Source organism: Pyrus communis, chromosome 7, assembly GCF_041283825.1.
Source record: "Pyrus communis isolate YQ-2024b chromosome 7, ASM4128382v1, whole genome shotgun sequence".
NCBI classification, from domain to species: Eukaryota; Viridiplantae; Streptophyta; class Magnoliopsida; order Rosales; family Rosaceae; genus Pyrus; species Pyrus communis.
In genome coordinates, this window is record NC_142571.1 from 29161761 (window position 1) to 29179274 (window position 17514).

Sequence of the window (17514 nt, forward strand, 5' to 3'; positions counted from 1 at the left end):
GCCGTCACGTGGAAGTGACGTAATCATGTGCACAGTGCGGAAGCTAATAAAATAATAATATAAATAGTACGAATAACTAAAAACTAGCTTTACACAAGGTAATAACGAACAAGTGCAAGCGTAAATGTGAACACTAAGTTCATAACACGAAAACCTAATGCAGTCCGGGAGAAAACGACACAACAAAAGCACACCCGAAGGTGGTCCTACACTGGTGGTGGTCTGTCAGATATGCCGGGGAAATTCTCAGGGAAGCCACCAAACGTACTAGCCAACTAGAACCTGTAGGGGCGCAAAATAAAAGCGTGAGTGGGCAAAAACAAAGTTTTTCGAAAACCATTTAATAAATAAGTTCTAACCCCTCACCGTAAAACCTGTATACTTCCCAGAAAATAGAATATATATATATATATATATATATAAGTCATGCACAGAAATATGCTATGCCAAAACCTCGAAGAAAAATGCAAGTGCTCAGGTAATATCGCATCAATATCATATAATCTGTCAGCCGGAGTCACCTAATGTGACCTGTACGGCTGAATCTAGAGCTCAAATCTCCGTCTCATTAACTAGACCTGCACACGAGTCGGAACTACCTAAAGTGGTTTGTACGACAGGCCTGGGTGTAATATAAGTACGCTCAAGTGCTACTATTACGTGAAGGCTGGGCGAATAATCGCGGGTCACCTACGAGTCGGAACCACCTAAAGTGGTCTGTACGACAGGACTGTGCACCTAACTTGGATCCAAGCTGAGCGTGTGGTGCGGGAGGTGAACATTACGTGAAGGACTGTGCCCAACTCTGGGCGGGAGCACTAACACCGGGGGTGCAAGTTATGAGCTCTCTATGCATCTCAAATCACTACTGAATGTAAACATAAATCACAACTCACCTGGCACTTACCTGTGCGTCCGCAGCACCAAGCATATATATATATATATATATATATATATGCAACTAACAATGCATAACAAACGGCAATATAATGCATGACATATAAACGAATAAACGTTCTAAATCAATTTCTGGGAAAAGTATAAGTATATAGGTATATACGGAAAACCAAAAGCCCACTCACTAGTATGTGGAAGAGTCGTAACCCCCTTGCATCGAGTGACCACGCTCGTCCTCGGGGTAGGTATCACCTATATGCGAAACAACTATAAAAACGTTAATTATAAAACACATAACCAACCTTAAAAAATAACTTCTCATACAATGCTCAAATGGGGTGTATGAATACACCAACGTGATCTACTCAACCTCAGGAACATCCCCATATTTTTAGAAAAAATTTTCACCGCCGCACGCGCCCGCACGCGCTGGCCAAGGCATGGCCACACGCGCCGGCCACGCGCAGGCACGTGCCTGGCACGCTGAAGGCGTCAGTTAACGCCGTCAGGAATATTCCGTTAACTTTAACGGATTTTGTCAATGGCGTGAGGAATATTCCGTCCAAACTGACGGAATATTCCGTCGTCTTCTCCAGCGCCGTCGCCGGCGCCGGAAAATCGGGAAAAACTTCAAATCATCCTATCTTCTTCGTTTTTCAACCAAATTTCACAAATTTGGTACCAAAATGAAGCTTACAACGAGAGGAACAAAATCATACCACTTTCAAGTGCTAAAATCCATGAAATCTCGCCGGGAAAATGCCCCCAACTCCGGCCAACCTCGAAACTCACGATCCCGACGTCCAAAACCTTCAAACGAACCACCCCGAGCCTCCTAAGGACCTCACCAAGCTTCCTACAAGCTTGAAATTCCCAAAAACATAAGAATTTACATATGCATAAACAGTGCCAAAAATCGGGTATCCCGAGTTCGACGTGAAAACGAAGGTATCCTTACCTGAAATGGGTATGGTTGAACTTCTACGGACCTCACGAGCATGGATATGTACTTTGTTTCTTCGATCTGTGAAGATTACAAGGGTTTTGGAGTGTGTCCGTACACATGGAGAGGGAAAATGGGAGAGAGAGGGCTCGGGACAGGGAGTGCAGGGCAGAAAATGGTGAGGGTGAGTGTGTAGAAAGGTGTGTGGTCCACAACCAGCCACACCAAACTCAAAAACAACCACACAACGAAAATTCACACTAGGGGCAAAATCGTCTTTTCACGCATACGTTTTAAAATTTTTGGAACGGGCTGTCACATACTTATCATAGATATACAAGAATATTAATTAACATACAACCATACATGATTCTTATCATAGATTAACCATCAAATAATTGGGAGACATCGCATATATTCATAAATAATATTGCTGTTAATATAAAAATACATGTTAAATGTACTTATAATGGTATTTAATAGTTAGAAAAATGAAAATTATGACAAATTTCATTTTAATTTTCAAGTTGTTAAAAAAATAGGCAGACGGGTAAAAAAAAAAATGTAAACGGGTATGCGATTATGGGTATGGTTAACCGTTTATAAACGGTTATGGGTATGAGTATACCCATTTATGTAAATAGCCAACGGATAAAAGGTTAAGTGGGTAAAAGTTTAAGTGGGTAAAAGTTTAAACGGTTATGGGTAAATAATCGCGGTTACCTGCCCGCCATAACCGTTGCTCATCCCTAATTGTGTGTTCAAGACGCATCAAATTATGTGTTTATTGCAAAAAAAACACTTGAAATACTCTTCAAATCAAAAAATAATTTCTCTAAAAACTCTTTCAGTCATTCTAAAAACACTTCTACACAAATAAATAGTTCTTATAATTAGCAAAGGCACTTTCAAGTACCAAGGGCCCAAAGTACGAAAAGTACTAAAACGTTGGAATTTCAGTTGTAGACGCTACCCTATTTGTGAGTGCAGATAATCGTAGCCCAGACACCAAAGAAAGAGCAAACCTCATCCTTTCAGATTCTTGAGAGAGAGAGAGAGAGTTTGTGGATCTCACACTTGCAGTTGCATTAACTACAAGCAACTCGAAAACGATGATGATGATCGAGTCAGCCATGGCCGTACGATTCAACTCTGCCGCCACAAACCTCTGCTCCTCCACCTCCATGCGCTGTAACTCCCTCCCTCTCTTTCTCCGCCGCCTCACTTTGACAGCTCAACTTTCTCTTCACATTTCTTCCCCGCTTTATCTCTGTTCCCACACAGGACGCTTCTAATCTAATTTCTTTTGTTTGTTGCAGCTTGTCGTCCGACGTGGAGCTCAGACGAGGTGACCGGAGCCGTACACTGCCGCCTTTCTTGCACCGGCGGGTTCGCCGCGCCGTGGTAAGCAAACTAGTTTGATTTTTATTTTCGAGCAGCTGAGCATTTTCTTGCTGAATAAACCAACTTGAATTTCGAGGTTCCGAAAATGCGTAAATTTGATAAGAATTTTATACAGGAATCGAATTAGACGATCAAAGAATGGTTCAGTTGCAAAAAGGGGCAGTTTTGTTAAGAGTGGGATTCGGGCATCCGCCGGGCAGTTAGGGCCCGGCTCAGAGCCTGTAAAGCCAAATGGGAGGCCGCAATACCACCCATTTGAGGATATTGCCGAGTCCACATTGGAGACTAGCGGAGCTGCTAGACTTACAGCTGCAGAATCTGCTAGAACCCTTATTGAGGTAGTACATTGCATTCGATTGTTGATAAGTAGACGAAAGTTCGAAAATTTAATTACTAAGGGCTCGTTTGGAAGTGCTTTTAATATGACTGAAAACGCTTTTGAAGAAAATATTTTTGGATTCCATATATGCTTCTTCAATGAAGCACTTCAAAGTGCTTTTCCAGGTTCACTTGCGTTTTTACTAAGGATTGGGTCCAAAAACATTTTCACCAAAAGCGCTTTCAATCATTTTAAAAGCACTTCCAAACGAGCCATAAATTGGACTAGTTTTGCTCACTTATGGATGCTCCCCATTTCATATTGAGTGTATTGCTAATGTTGCCCATAGTATGCCATTTTCAGGTTAACAGCAAAGCAACACTTATGTTTACGAGTTTGATCAATGACGAGGTTCATGAAAATATTTTATGTCCGGATTTGCCTTATGTAACAGATGAACATGGAAGTAAGTCAAGTATATGACTTTCTCATGATATGTTGGACTTTGGAATATTTTTCTTTCATTCAAAGTGAAGATTTTAACCCGCTCGAGCATGTTGCAGATATCTACTTTCAAGTGAAGGATAGTGAAGACACTTTTCAGTCCCTAACTTCGGAAAATAACTTTGTGGTATGCAATTTTTATGAACAAATAGAACAATAATAGTCTGTAAAAATGATTGAATTCTAGCAGCAATTCTATGCTTTGGACTTTCTCTTACAAATTTGTGGGTTATTATAATAATGCAGCAAGTTATTATTGGGTTAGATGCTATGGAAATGATCAATGAGATGGAGTTACCAGGCATTGATTTTGAAAGAGATGGGATTGAAGATGAAGATAGTGATGTTGAAGATGATGACGATGATGTGGAGGACGATGATGAAGAAGACATTGACTACGATTCGGTCTGTTTGTGTTTTCATTTCATTAGATGTGGGATGCACGGATGTTGTAAGACATTTCTAATTATCTAATAGGTTTGTGTTTAGGACTGGGTTGCTGTTCTTGAAGATGAAGACGAAGATGATCTGGATGATTCTGACAAGTCTATTGGAGACTGGGCAAAATTGGAGACTATGCGTTATTCTCACCCAATGTATTTTGCCAAGAAGCTAAGTGAGGTAATTATCCATTGTAATTTTCTTAACCTATCATGGAGTGATGTAGAAGTAACTGAAAAAATTAACTCGTTTGTTTTGTTTGTAACAACGGGGAATCCTTGAGCTTTTCATTTGCTTACTTGTTGTACCTCTTTTTCATTTGAAGCATCTAGCTGCGGTCGTATCCCATTTCATGGTTTTTCATGAAGTTGTCAATTCTTTTTTCTGTGTCTCATATTTCCGCTTTTGTTTTTACGTTTCAGGTTGCTTCTGATGATCCTGTAGATTGGGCGGAGCAGGCTCCAGCTAGTTTGGCTATTCAGGGCCTTATAAGGCCTGCACTTGTAGAAGAACATTCTGTCATCCAAAAGCATCTGTCTGATCATCAGTCTGATAATGGTGGCATAGACGAAGTTGGGAGGACTGTCGAAGATGATTTAGAAGATCCTGTTACGATTAATGGCTATAAATCAGGAACTTCCAAGGATAGTCCAGACTTGGCAGAGGAATTGGAGAATAAGAAAGATGAAGCACCGGGAAATGGGACTACATTTTACAAACTGGAGATGGTTAAAATTCAGCTGTTTTCATCACATGGAAATCAGGTTTGTGTAAGGAAGGATTTTACTTGTATTTTTTTGGTTGAAGTGGGTGCGAGCTCCTTTTTAATAGTTATCTTTTGTTGCAATTCTCCACAGACTCTTGTTGAAGTAGAAGACTTTGTAAAAGCTCAACCTGATTGCATTGCACACTCGGCAGCTAAAATTATATCTCGTTTGAAAGCTGGTGGAGAAAAGACCACGCAAGCTCTCAAGTCCTTGTGTTGGAGACTAAAGGGTCTTCAAGTGGAGGTACAACTTTTTTTTGGCCAACATATTCAAAGTTGTTATACAAGTTTCCAAATCTATTTCAAAGACGTAGCTGTAGGTTTTGCACAACTTTTTTTTTACAATTTTGAACCATTTCAAAACATATGCTCTCCGGAAAAAGGTTGTTTTTAGAGTGAAATGCCCTACTTATATGAGGTCGTCTTTAACACCCACGAAGAGGATTGATCTTTGTTGAATTTTATTGCAGGAGGCAGTACTTATTGGTGTAGATTCCCTTGGATTTGACTTAAGGGTTTGCTCAGGGACACAAGTCCAGACATTGCGGTTTGCGCTTAATACGCGGGTATGTCAATCATCCTTGAGCCATGAGGTTTAATATTTCGTCTTTCGTTGTTACTCTTTGGAACCATTCAATACAATGTGCTTATGTTGAAAAGTAAGGTTGCCTATGATTACCCCGTCTACTCATGTGTTTTCAGGCGACTTCTGAGTACAGTGCGGAGAGACAACTCAATGATCTACTATTCCCAAGGATGCAGCACAAACCACAAACGGTGAAACAAAATTAGCAAATTGAATGCTAACATTATCAACACCGTGAAGTGTCATCTTCTAGTTTGATTCCGGCTCGTTTCTTCATCGTGCCTCCTTGCAGAGATTTGGATATAACAGCTGAAGAGGTTGCCCAAAATTTACCCGCACAGTCCACCAGGTCGTTGTATTGTTAATTTCAATTAATGATTTATGAAAATTCATTTTTTTTTTCCCGAAGCCTTGTGATTCTTGGCCTCGTAAATAATTTTTTGAACTTGCTCATCTTGCCGCTCGGTCTCATGCCGTTGAAATTTGATTCAGAAGTAACTCCGAACTAGAAACACTGCGATTTAACAAAGATATCGAGAACGTATTGTAGCATTTTTCCTGAATCAGTTTTTATTCTCCTTCCTAGCAATCCATTGCTGTTGTTTCAACTGATCGGATTATAAGCTCAGGTTAAATATATTTTCTCCGGCGGCTGTTGAGATCGTGTTACTTTGATGTTATAGTGCTTTTAGCAACGTAGGAACTGTATTGCAGAACAGAGTAAGAGATTTTAGCAAAGTAGTTTTCATTTTCCAGGATGAACTGGCTGCATTATTTTTTATGATCCAAACGCAGTGTTTCGCTTATACAACATTTCGAATCTACAACTACAAGCAAGCATTTTATTCAGCGATCATGTTCTCGTACACATTGATGAACAAAATGTGTACAAAGACCGGAAAACTACAACGGGTGCAAACCCCGGTTGAGGTTGTACCGTTGTACAATGTGTTCGATCTCCATTCGATCCAACTAATTTTGTTGCTGGATGTAGGTTTCATACACCAACTGAGCTGCAAAAATATCCACAACTGCAGAACCAACAGACTTGAACACAGTAATCTCCTCGCAACTTGTTCTCCCAACCTTCTCGCCGTTGATCAACTCCACCAACATTCCGCAAACATCCGCCTTCTCCATCACCCCTCTCTCGAAAGCACCCACCAGCTCCCCCGCCTCCTCCAGCGCCGCCTCATTGTCCACGAAAACCCTCCCTCTCCTCAACGCCTCATCGTCACATTCCTTCATGGAATGCTTGAAAGATCCAACCAAGTCCAAATGTGCCCCCGCCTTCAGCTTCTCTCCCTTCACAAGGGCCGCCTCCGAATTGGTGGCGCAGCTCACAATGTCTCCCATCCCAACCGCCTCATCCAAACACCCATTGCTCTCAAAACAAACCCCATCAAACTCCGCACATTCTCTCATTTTCTCAGCCAAAATTTCCGCCTTCTCCGCGTTCCGGTTCCATATGATCACCCTCCTCAAGCTCGGCCGTGCCGCTAAATGTGCTCTGATCAAATGCGGCGCCATAGCGCCCGCACCGATCATAACAAGTATTTCGCTGTCGTTTCGGGATAAAATCCTAGAAGCTAAGCCTGAAACGCAGGAGGTTCTGTAAAGGGTGAGGGTGGTACCGTCCACGGTGGCGAGGGTTTGGCCGGTCGCGGAGCTGAAGAGCACATAACTTGCGTGCACTCCGGGTAAGTTTATGGTGGAGTTTCCGGGGAAGTAGGTGACGAGCTTGACGCCCAAGTAGGGGAGAGAAGGGGAGGAGGACCAGGAGGGCATGAGGAGGAGAGAGGAGAAGGGCGAAACGTCGTAGCTTTGGCGGATTGGGGATTGCAGAGAAGCTGAGACGGCGGGAAGGGAAGATTGGAAGTGGTTGATTAGGGTTTGGTGAGAGAGGATGGAGTGTAGAGACTCGGCGGTGACGGAAATTGGGGATGTTATGGTGGTGGTGGTGGTGGTGGTGGTTGATTTGGCGGCGGAAGCCATTGATATCAGAGTTGATAGTTCGGGAGGCTTCGGTGTGAGTCTGAGAGAAGAGGCAAAGATATGAGAAGATTGACCTGCGATATGCTCTAATTTCTGTGACTGGTGGAGTCTATCAGAAAACTTGGACGGACGAGCATATCATATAGCGTTACGTTTAAACAATATTAACAGAACATTACAGTAACAGCGTAAAAAATTCTATTTACGAAGATAGTAGGAAGGTAGGCATGGACCAAAACATACATATTTGTTTGACTGTAACACAATGTTACAGTAACGGTGTAAAAATTCTATTTACAAAGGTAGGAGGAAGGTAGGCGTGGACCAAGACATACATATTTGTTTGACCATATAATAGCCTGAGTAGGGAAAAGACAAATAATATAACGAAAAAAGGAAGGTACTTTTCGCATATTATAATTGTTAGATTAAATAAATTAAACAAAAAATAATGAATATGATTACATAGAATTGGACACGACACTTGGTCCAACTAAATTCACGGTGGTTTTATTCAGTGTGAAAAATTGCCCTATCGCGTTTTTCTCATATTTTAGAAGGTGCATTTAAATGACTATTCTTATTTGGTCGATTGAAAAATGAGAATTCTTCGGTTTGGATACGGAATAAGTTGTTTCTACGAAACAAGACATAAAAAATTTCCCCTACCCACCCCCTCTGACTTTGTGAAGTTCATCCAGCCCCATTTGTGTCTCATCTTCCTCTCACATAACACCCATGATCCACCATTAATAATAACCTCACACAAGATCTTCTCCTCAAACACTTAACCTACTAATATATGCGTATTTTAAAAATGTCGTCACGTATTTTACAATTTTGTTTTTGGTTACACTTGACTTCATTTTACAAATTAGGTTTTTGATTATACTCGCCTCAAATATTCATAATGTTCTTAATTTAAATTTATTTTGTATTATTTTTATGTAGTTAAAGTCATGCATACAAAATTAGGAAGAACTGTAACAGAATGGAAAATAAAATAAAATCCAAAATATCCACCCAAAAAAAATTCAAAATTCCCGTTTTACCCATATGCCTTGCAATGAGATTTTTCCCCCGAAACCAATGAAAATCCCAACCCAACCCGCCTAATCCGATACACGACAGCCACCCAACCCACTCCCTACAACCTCCGCGAGAGATCCTTCGCCGGCGACCTCCTCTCTCTCCGTCTCTCTCATTTTCTCTCCCCGTGCGTCTCTCTTCTCCTCCCTGGGCTGCCTGAATAAACTGGAGCTGACATTTTAAATGCTTACTAAGCATGCTTACCTTGCAACACTCACTTCCGGCCTTCACTCGGGGACTGGAATCCATCAAATCTTCCCACAGTAGAAGCAGTGTAGTGGTAAAAGCTGCTTCTCAAAAAAGTGCTTCCTGAATTTTGCATGCTTTGAAATTGTGGTTAGAGAGACAATTACTTTCTTCATAAGTTTATATTTTTCAATGATGTTTTCAGGTATGTGCTCAAAAGGGTCCAAGACCCAGATACCCAAGAGTCTGGAAAGCCAATAAACGGATCGGAACCGTTTCCAAATCCCTCAAACTTGTTGAATCTGTGAGCTTTTACTTTTCTTTGGCCTTCTTTTCTTCTCAATTTTCCATATTTGTGTTTGGTTTTGATTAGTGGGAATTTTAACGAAAAGCTTCCGGTACTGTTCATTTTAACGAAAAATCATATTTTTACATTAAAAAGTCAATCTTGATACTATTCACTCCTTTATTTTGTCTTTATCTTTAAAACTCAAAGTTTTCAAACATTTTTTATTAGTTTTCTTTTGATTAAGGGATTGCTTATTAATTTTTGTAGGTTAAGGGGTTGTCAAATGTGAAAGAGGAAGTTTATGGAGCCCTTGATTCTTTCATTGCTTGGGAATTAGAATTCCCGTTGATCACAGTGAAGAAGGCACTCAAGTCCCTTGAGAACCAAAGGGAATGGAAGAGGATAATTCAGGTTTGTTTTTCACCTTCTTTTAATGCTCAATATGTAACGTAGACGTGAGTTAGCCTGGTTGGTCAGTGTAGCTCAATATGTAATGTCGACATGAGTTAGGCCGGTTGGCTAGGGCAGTGCGCTGGCTCTCTTGTGCCAAAGTTCGAATTCCCTTATGTAGTTTAGATTACTGCTTTGTCAGGATGAAGAAAATGTCAATAAATTATGAATGGGACCTTAAGTTTTGAATACTCAGGAAACCGATGTGGGTTTTGTAGGTGTCAAAGTGGATGCTGAGCAAAGGGCAAGGAAGAACAATGGGGACCTATTTCACACTGTTAACTGCTTTGGCCGAGGATGGGAGGATTGAAGAAGCTGAAGAGCTCTGGACTAAGTTGTTTTCGCAGTACTTGGAAAGCATGCCTCGCATGTTCTTCGACAAAATGATTTCAATTTACTACCAGCACGGATTGCACGATAAGATGTTTGAGGTATTGTAGCCCTGCCACATTTTGAAGTTCCTGTGGATTGTTCCGATTTTGATTGAGAAATGAATTCGTTCTGATGTGCCGGAAAGGCGAAATGTCATGTAGTTTTTGTGTTGGATCCTTTGTAAATCCTGCTGGGAGGAGTCTTTTAACTTGTTGGAAACTCTCTTGTTGTAGATATTTGCTGATATGGAGGAGCTTGGCGTACAACCAAATGTTTCAATTGTTACGAAGGTTGGAAATGTCTTTAAGGAGCTAGGTATGCTGGACAAATACAACAAGTTGAAGAAGAAATATCCGCCACCAAAATGGGAGTATCGGTACATCAAGGGAAAACGCGTTAAAGTCCGAGCAAACTATCAGAACCAGTCTGATGGTGCTGCAAAGGTGATTAGTGAGGAGAAGGAAACAGTCCGCAGCTCCGAAGAGTTGTTAGAAACTGAATCGAATCCAGATGAACAAATTGTTGAAGCCGAGGAAGAGGACCAGAACTCAAATGATTTATCGGAGGAAGCCGAAGCAAGTTCAGATCAACTTAGGGTTCAATCTTGATACTGTTCTTGGCCAACCAGATTACATCAGAGGTTTAAGATGTTTTCAATCATCCGTAACCTCATTTACTTGACATTACACAATTGGTAGTCCGGTGAGAAAGGCGTTCGAGGCAAAATGAACTCAGCTGTATTCTCTTCGACACAGGCCTGAAACAAGAATGTTGACCGTGAGGTCTCTGGAAGGGGTCCAGAGCGTAAACTGTTAGCAAAGTTGTATAATTATGTTGTCAATTGAACACAAATCTACGATATGTCTGTCGGTTTCGTATTGTCAAAGTTGAGAGTGGTACAAGGAAATAAAACACATCTTTTTGCTCACGAAAAAACAAAATTTATAGTGCAAATAAGTAAAATTTGTTAACGTAAAAGAGGTCTAAAATTTTTGAGAACTGCAAGGGCTAAAATGGGGTTGGAACCCAAGTTTTGTAGTAAAATAAAAGATGGAAATAGGGTAACTATCACTGTGATGGTTGTTTCAATTCTCACCAAGTAGACGGTAAATGAGCAAACGAAGTCGAAAACTACATAAAATTTTGTTTGTTTTAGTCCTCCTCTGAACCTGAACCTTCTGATCCCGAGTTTTGTTTATCCACAGTGCCATTCGTAGCAGGGCCTTTCTTTTTCGTGTCATGTTGTTCATCCGCCTCATCTTCACTGTACTCGCTCTCATAATCGTCGTCATAATCCTCATCTTCGTTCTCCTCCTCCTCTTCAATACCATCTTCCGTGATCGGTCCCTCTTCTGCCACAAAACCTCCCCGGGTACCAGCCCGAGTACGCTTCAAAATCTTCATCTTCAAGTTTGTTTTTCTATCACAGCCAATCCAAGAGTCGCATAGGCAGTAGCATGTCAAATTGTAATTCCCCTCCGCTGGGGCTGGTAACTTGCCTGTTATTGGCCTAGACCCGCTCTTCACCTTCTCAACTGCTTCTCTGATAGCAGCACTAGTCTTTTTCATTGTTGCTTCCGAACCCTCCATTGCGTCCTCGATTGCCTTGGAAGCAGCAGTAATGGCTGCAGCCTCATCCATGAAATTTACCTTCTGCCAAAACCAAACGTTGTTGGAGACACTGTCTGCAAGCAAAAACCAGAAATTTTCTTCCTTGTGGAATGGGAAGTAAGGCGCATGGGGAAGGGCACCAATTAGGCCGTTGGGACGCTTCAGTGTCACCCAAGCATTAACGGTGACAACATCACCCTCTTGTATACCATCTTCGCCTTCAGTCTCACATTTAACTTCAATTGATATCGAAGGCATCGTCTGCAATACCATTTCAACATCCTGGACTTCGGCGGATGAGAATCCAGCTGTTTGAGAAAGTAGCTCAGCACGATCTTCCACAGACATGTCCTGAAGATCCTGCAACACTCTCAGCTTCTACAAACAAAGATGAAGAATAATTAAAGCCAAGACCAAACAGAAAAATACTAGCAGGAGAGGAAAATAAAGCAGCAGAAAAAAGTGAAAGAAACAAACACGACTAATTATTACAAAAAATTAAGATTTGCTGCTCACTCGGTCGTGAAAAGAGGGATTTCACAGAATATTTACAATTTTAACCATCTCAAGTAGCAATACAGTACTAACGCCTGCTGCCTGCGGCTAGGCAAGAGACAGATTATACAGTTGTGTTCCAGCATGGCATTGTCCAAACAAAGACTGTTTACCTTGCGGGCTATCTTTTTAATAACCGCCTCACCAAAATGTGGCAGCTGCAGAAAGGGGGCAATGCCTTCACTGGACCCTCCAATAGCCTTCCTTGCACTAAGAGGAACAGCCTGCATCATAGTGACGAAATAACATGAACTTCAAAAAAGAGTACGCATTCGTAAGATACAAATGATAAATGTCGCAGCTATGTGCTTAATGATATTTGCAAACCAAAAGAAAATAAGAAATAAGAAATTATTTACTACCATATTGTTCAACAATCCTTAATTAACAAGAAACTAAATCATACACAACAAGCTCTCACAAATTTTCCCTTGCGTGATACTTCAGAATAAGATTTGGGCGAGAGGAAAAAACAGCACGGTAACTAACGTATATGCCCACACAGTGAGTGATTGTATGAGAGAAATCTTAAATCTTTGCAAAATTAGGGTTTTGCATGATTAGTATATTTTTAAGATCTACATGCTTGACAAAAGTGGATAATGGACCATCACCTGAATTATACACTGAGAAAGTTCAACCACACCAATAGCAGGCCTCAGCCATCCCTGCCCCTGAGCATTGCGTGGCATAACTGCCATCTGCATAGAATAAAGCATAAGTAAAACTAGAACAACATGGCTTCCAAATTTTGTACAAATGTCATGAGATATGCTAGCACGTCTGTTGATCAATTGATTTCCAGAAATACTAGGAGCAAGGTACCAACTTCTGTACCCCCTTCTAAATCTGTTGGTCAAATTTTAAGTAGAGTATTGGAACAAGTCTAAACACAAATATGAGTGAATCAATGCAGGCTTATATGGAAAGTCTGCATCTTCTAAGAAGAATAAGCACTTGTTTTAGAGTTTGCTAATAGAATGTAAGATAAGACAGGAAAATGTAGAAATCACCTTCATCAATTCTTCAAGGAGGCGAGGGGCAAGTTCCAGGACATGTCTAAAATCACCTTGCAGAGATGGAGATAAGGATGCTGACTCACGAGTTAACTGTGCTTGAATCAGCAATTCTGTCTGCATAGAAAGTGGCATAAAGTTAAGCATACATCAAGGACCGGGACAAACTTTGCTAATCATAAAGTCTGGTCTTGGAGCACAAAATACCTTTACAAGGGCTGGATGCTGTTTCCAAAACTTTGCCTGCTCTTGCTTGATATTTTTAAGGTCCAGATTCAACTCACTCCTGACTAGCATAAAAAGCTTCTGAAGGGGTTCATTGTCAGTTCTACGAACTGGAATTTCCGTATATTCAGCAGCCTTTATGAAGACATCCATTACTTTGCTGTATAATCAAATTATGTCATAAGATCAGTAAAAGGATTAACAACGAGTACAGCTTAATGTACACCTGATCCATACAAATATCAAGAATATTTATACATGTATGAGAAATTTTTGACTCTTCAGACTTGCAACCAGCTACTGAAAATAATAAACATGTAAAAGCTAACTTCGGCAGTTGTGTTACACATCATTCTCTACTTAATTACCTTTGGAATATAAAATATTACATGAATTCAACTGCCAATGAACATATCTTTTAAACCAGTTGAGTACCTGGGAGCCAGAGAAGGCTTCATGAGGTAATAGTAAGTGGACAACGTGTGATGCATGACATAGTTGCCGGTATATTTTGCTGATCTTGAAAGATATACAACAGCTATCACCAATGGCAATAGAATACAAATACCAACAATCCAGAGTAGGAGTATTCCACCAGATGCTCCATCGATGTCCAGCAGGAATTGAGGAAGAGCTATGCCCATTTGAAACCCCTATTTGAATAAAGCATTGGTTTAATTTCAAAACATGATCAGTTCGACTTCATATAATATTGACAAGGGAACACTAAAAGAAAGTTGCCATCTTTTTTCCTTGAATGAAATTGCACATTACCTGCCTGCCATCTGGATGGCCATATTTTTCAAAATTCTCACGAGATACTGGATCCGTCAGAGCCTGATAAGCCTTTGATATGAACTCAACAAAGTAATTGTGGGCCTCTAGAAAAAGAAAAATTAAATAAACAGTTAGTCTATACACAATATCATAAAGACCTCATCTTTCCCGCTACAGGTTCAGATAATAAGCAATTCATAAACTGAACTTTTAAAACAATATCAACCTGGATCTGGATTTTTATCTGGATGGTATTGTATAGAGAGTCTCCTATATGCCTTCTTTATCTCCGAATCAGAAGCTCCAGGTTCCAGTCCAAGAATATTGAATGGCTCAAAAACTTGAATCTGAAATTTTAGAAGTTTCTCAGAACAAGCATCCAACATTAAAAATATAATATGAGGTCCGAATTAACTAAATTGAAAAGCCGTGGCAAAGTAAAACAGCTGCAGGAAGACCATATGATAACAGTTTTCATTAATGCCTCATAAGGGTTAAAAAAGGTTTACCTCGCGGCTCATATTTTTGATGTAATAAACCAGGACTATCATGATAACCCAGAGCAGTATTAGTGTCAAGTTACTCCACGTCGATAAGTTTGAAATCTGCAAATGCGAGCATAATCACATACATTCAGACTCTCGTTAGATGGTTTATATAACAAATATTTTGGTTTTCTTCTCGCAGTGACTAAATGAATAAAAGATCTAAGCAAGAACTGAAGGAGCTAACCCGCTTAAAAATTGACTTGCGGTACTTTCCTGATCGAGAGCACTCTGAACACTGACAATGGATGCTCTTTGTTTTCTTGGATGCAGCACGACACAACTTCGTAATTGTATAAGGCACTAGAGGAAGTGCCATTATGGTTAAAATGAAAATTGGGAACAAAGCACTAGTCTCTTCCGAAGCAGCCATGGCGACCTCCCTAGTCTAGTCCTATGTCCGTATTATGCCTACAGAATTGACTTTGGTTAGAACAAATCAGTTCACAAAGACCAGAGCAACGACCAATGTTGCACCACGAATTTCAAAACATCTCCAATGCAATGACATTAGGATATACCACCAAAAACATCATTCGCAACAATTTCATTTCCGTAACGGGATTTATAAAAATCTGAATCAAACTCAAAATTAGGCCATTATATGGCTAAGGCCAATCAAAATCACCGAAGCTCGGTGATTCAGCCAAATTATGAGACACACACACACACACACATATATATATATAACAAACAGTAGCCTACAATTGTGAAGTAGATCAAACCAATGACTGGGGTAGCGAGCTCAGACTCAGTACAGCCAATTGAATAGTAATACTGATAGCTGATTAACCTACGTACAGACAAAAATGGAGTACCAAAGTTTCAAAAAAATCACACAAATCAATTCGAAATACTCAAACACGTTCAATAAATTAATAAAATTATCAAAATTGCCGCAAAATTAAAACGCATGCACACCTAAATCAAAATTCGACGAACTGAATTTCCAATTAAAACTATCGAAATGAAAAATATGGCAGAAATATGTACAAATATATATATATGTATGCTTGCCTGGGAAATGGAAAATCCGGAGGTCGCGATCTGATTCGGAGGCCCTCTGCCCGTACGATGGCGCGATTACAGAGACGGAGAGAGAAAGGAAGCGAGAGAGTTTTTCAGATGGGAGGAGAGAGAGAGAGAGAGAGAGAGAGAGAGAGAGAGAGGGAGAGAACAGATAGCTTCGTTTTGGGTTTTATTTGGTGACGGCCCAGCCCATAATTTTTCAAACACGACCTGTCGTTTAGGAAAATTAATCACACAAATCAATTCGAAATACTCAAACACGTTCAATAAATTAATAAAATTATCAAAATTGCCGCAAAATTAAAACGCATGCACACCTAAATCAAAATTCGACGAACTGAATTTCCAATTAAAACTATCGAAATGAAAAATATGGCAGAAATATGTACAAATATATATATGTATGCTTGCCTGGGAAATGGAAAATCCGGAGGTCGCGATCTGATTCGGAGGCCCTCTGCCCGTACGATGGCGCGATTACAGAGACGGAGAGAGAAAGGAAGCGAGAGAGTTTTTCAGATGGGAGGAGAGAGAGAGAGAGAGAGAGAGAGAGAGAGAGAGGGAGAGAACAGATAGCTTCGTTTTGGGTTTTATTTGGTGACGGCCCAGCCCATAATTTTTCAAACACGACCTGTCGTTTAGGAAAATTAATCACACTTTCCGGCGGAGGCTCGTTGGGCAATCAGCCCAAACTTTAAAAGGTCGGTGACACATTAAAAACGTTTAATCACGAATGGTCTCTTACGTTTTCGCAAATTATCATTTTGGTCCTATGTGTTTTAAATCGATAATGTGATTCTCAACTTTTGCCGATTAAGGTTTGGATAGGGGGAAAAATAAAAAAATTTAAACAATCAAAGTTTATTGGTTGAAATATGCTTACTATCTTATACTTTAATTTCACTTTCCATCCAATGAACAATTCACATTCGAATTTATATATAATTTGAACCGGATTAAATTAACTAAATTTTATTGATTTTGAATTGACAAACGCTCCTCCTCATGACACATAATATCTAACAAGAGTATAATTTTCACTCTTTCTAAATTCTATTCCTTCCCCTCCCTTCCTACTTCTTATTTTTCTCTATCTATAGAAAAATCAACACAAAATGTCGACGCCCCTTAATTATGATCTTTTAAAAAAACAAAAAGATTACAAGTAAGAAAATTTGTCGTAGAAAATACCACACCTTGAGGAAAATTAAAATTTCAGCTCTCTCTTGAAAACTAGTATTTGCCTACACATTTTGTGTGTATGAACACATTTTTTAGAAAATGAGAAGGAGAGAGGGGGAGAGAGAGAGAGAACGTGGGGGAGTGGGAGGTTTTTGTTTTTTGTTTTTTTTTTTTTAATATTAGAGATATTTTAACATCATCTGTATGTGAGGCTTCAATAAAAAATAATAAAATTTGGACATGTGAAATTACATTATTGCCCATCATTTTTTTTGTGTGATAAAAGACTAAGTTGTCTTTTCACCCTCTTTTAGTTGACAAAGAGATAAAAAT

At 39.9% G+C, this 17514-nt stretch overlaps 4 protein-coding genes across 6 annotated transcripts; 2 read left to right on the top strand and 2 right to left on the bottom strand.

Annotated features, from left to right (window-relative positions):
* Positions 1 to 2750: 2750 nt before the first annotated feature.
* Positions 2751 to 6412, top strand: LOC137735193 (uncharacterized protein At3g49140). Of its 2 annotated transcripts, none has more exons than XM_068474594.2 (11): positions 2751 to 3031; positions 3160 to 3244; positions 3360 to 3582; positions 3927 to 4029; positions 4127 to 4194; positions 4314 to 4472; positions 4557 to 4688; positions 4931 to 5272; positions 5366 to 5518; positions 5745 to 5840; positions 5977 to 6412. In XM_068474594.2, the coding sequence occupies exons 1-11, from the start codon at positions 2953 to 2955 to the stop codon at positions 6064 to 6066; spliced, it is 1530 nt and encodes a 509-aa protein (XP_068330695.2). In that variant the 5' UTR covers positions 2751 to 2952; the 3' UTR covers positions 6067 to 6412. The 2 variants fall into 2 exon arrangements, with proteins under 2 accessions (XP_068330695.2, XP_088553108.1); XM_088696982.1 differs by having other exon boundaries at positions 2818 to 3030; positions 3216 to 3244.
* A 176-nt stretch (positions 6413 to 6588) lies between these two features.
* On the bottom strand, positions 6589 to 8244 carry LOC137735194 (NAD(P)-binding Rossmann-fold superfamily protein). The gene has a single exon (XM_068474595.2). It carries the CDS (start codon positions 7853 to 7855, stop codon positions 6833 to 6835), a length of 1023 nt encoding a protein of 340 aa, XP_068330696.1. The 5' UTR covers positions 7856 to 8244; the 3' UTR covers positions 6589 to 6832.
* A 690-nt stretch (positions 8245 to 8934) lies between these two features.
* Positions 8935 to 11182, top strand: LOC137733976 (pentatricopeptide repeat-containing protein At4g21190). The gene is made up of 5 exons (XM_068473201.2): positions 8935 to 9224; positions 9336 to 9434; positions 9687 to 9830; positions 10088 to 10300; positions 10475 to 11182. The coding sequence occupies exons 1-5, from the start codon at positions 9141 to 9143 to the stop codon at positions 10847 to 10849; spliced, it is 915 nt and encodes a 304-aa protein (XP_068329302.1). The 5' UTR covers positions 8935 to 9140; the 3' UTR covers positions 10850 to 11182.
* A 65-nt stretch (positions 11183 to 11247) lies between these two features.
* Positions 11248 to 16560, bottom strand: LOC137733975 (dnaJ protein ERDJ2A). 2 transcript variants are annotated; one of them, XM_088696984.1, is made up of 13 exons: positions 16411 to 16547; positions 15988 to 16209; positions 15676 to 15763; positions 15158 to 15381; positions 14935 to 15030; positions 14652 to 14772; positions 14423 to 14529; positions 14084 to 14301; positions 13631 to 13808; positions 13421 to 13540; positions 13022 to 13108; positions 12521 to 12631; positions 11248 to 12230 (listed from the first exon to the last, which is right to left on the bottom strand). In XM_088696984.1, exons 4-13 carry the CDS (start codon positions 15341 to 15343, stop codon positions 11394 to 11396), a joined length of 2061 nt encoding a protein of 686 aa, XP_088553110.1. In that variant the 5' UTR covers positions 15344 to 15381; positions 15676 to 15763; positions 15988 to 16209; positions 16411 to 16547; the 3' UTR covers positions 11248 to 11393. The 2 variants fall into 2 exon arrangements, with proteins under 2 accessions (XP_088553110.1, XP_088553109.1); XM_088696983.1 differs by lacking the exon at positions 15676 to 15763 and having other exon boundaries at positions 16411 to 16560.
* Between the last annotated feature and the right edge of the window lie 954 nt (positions 16561 to 17514).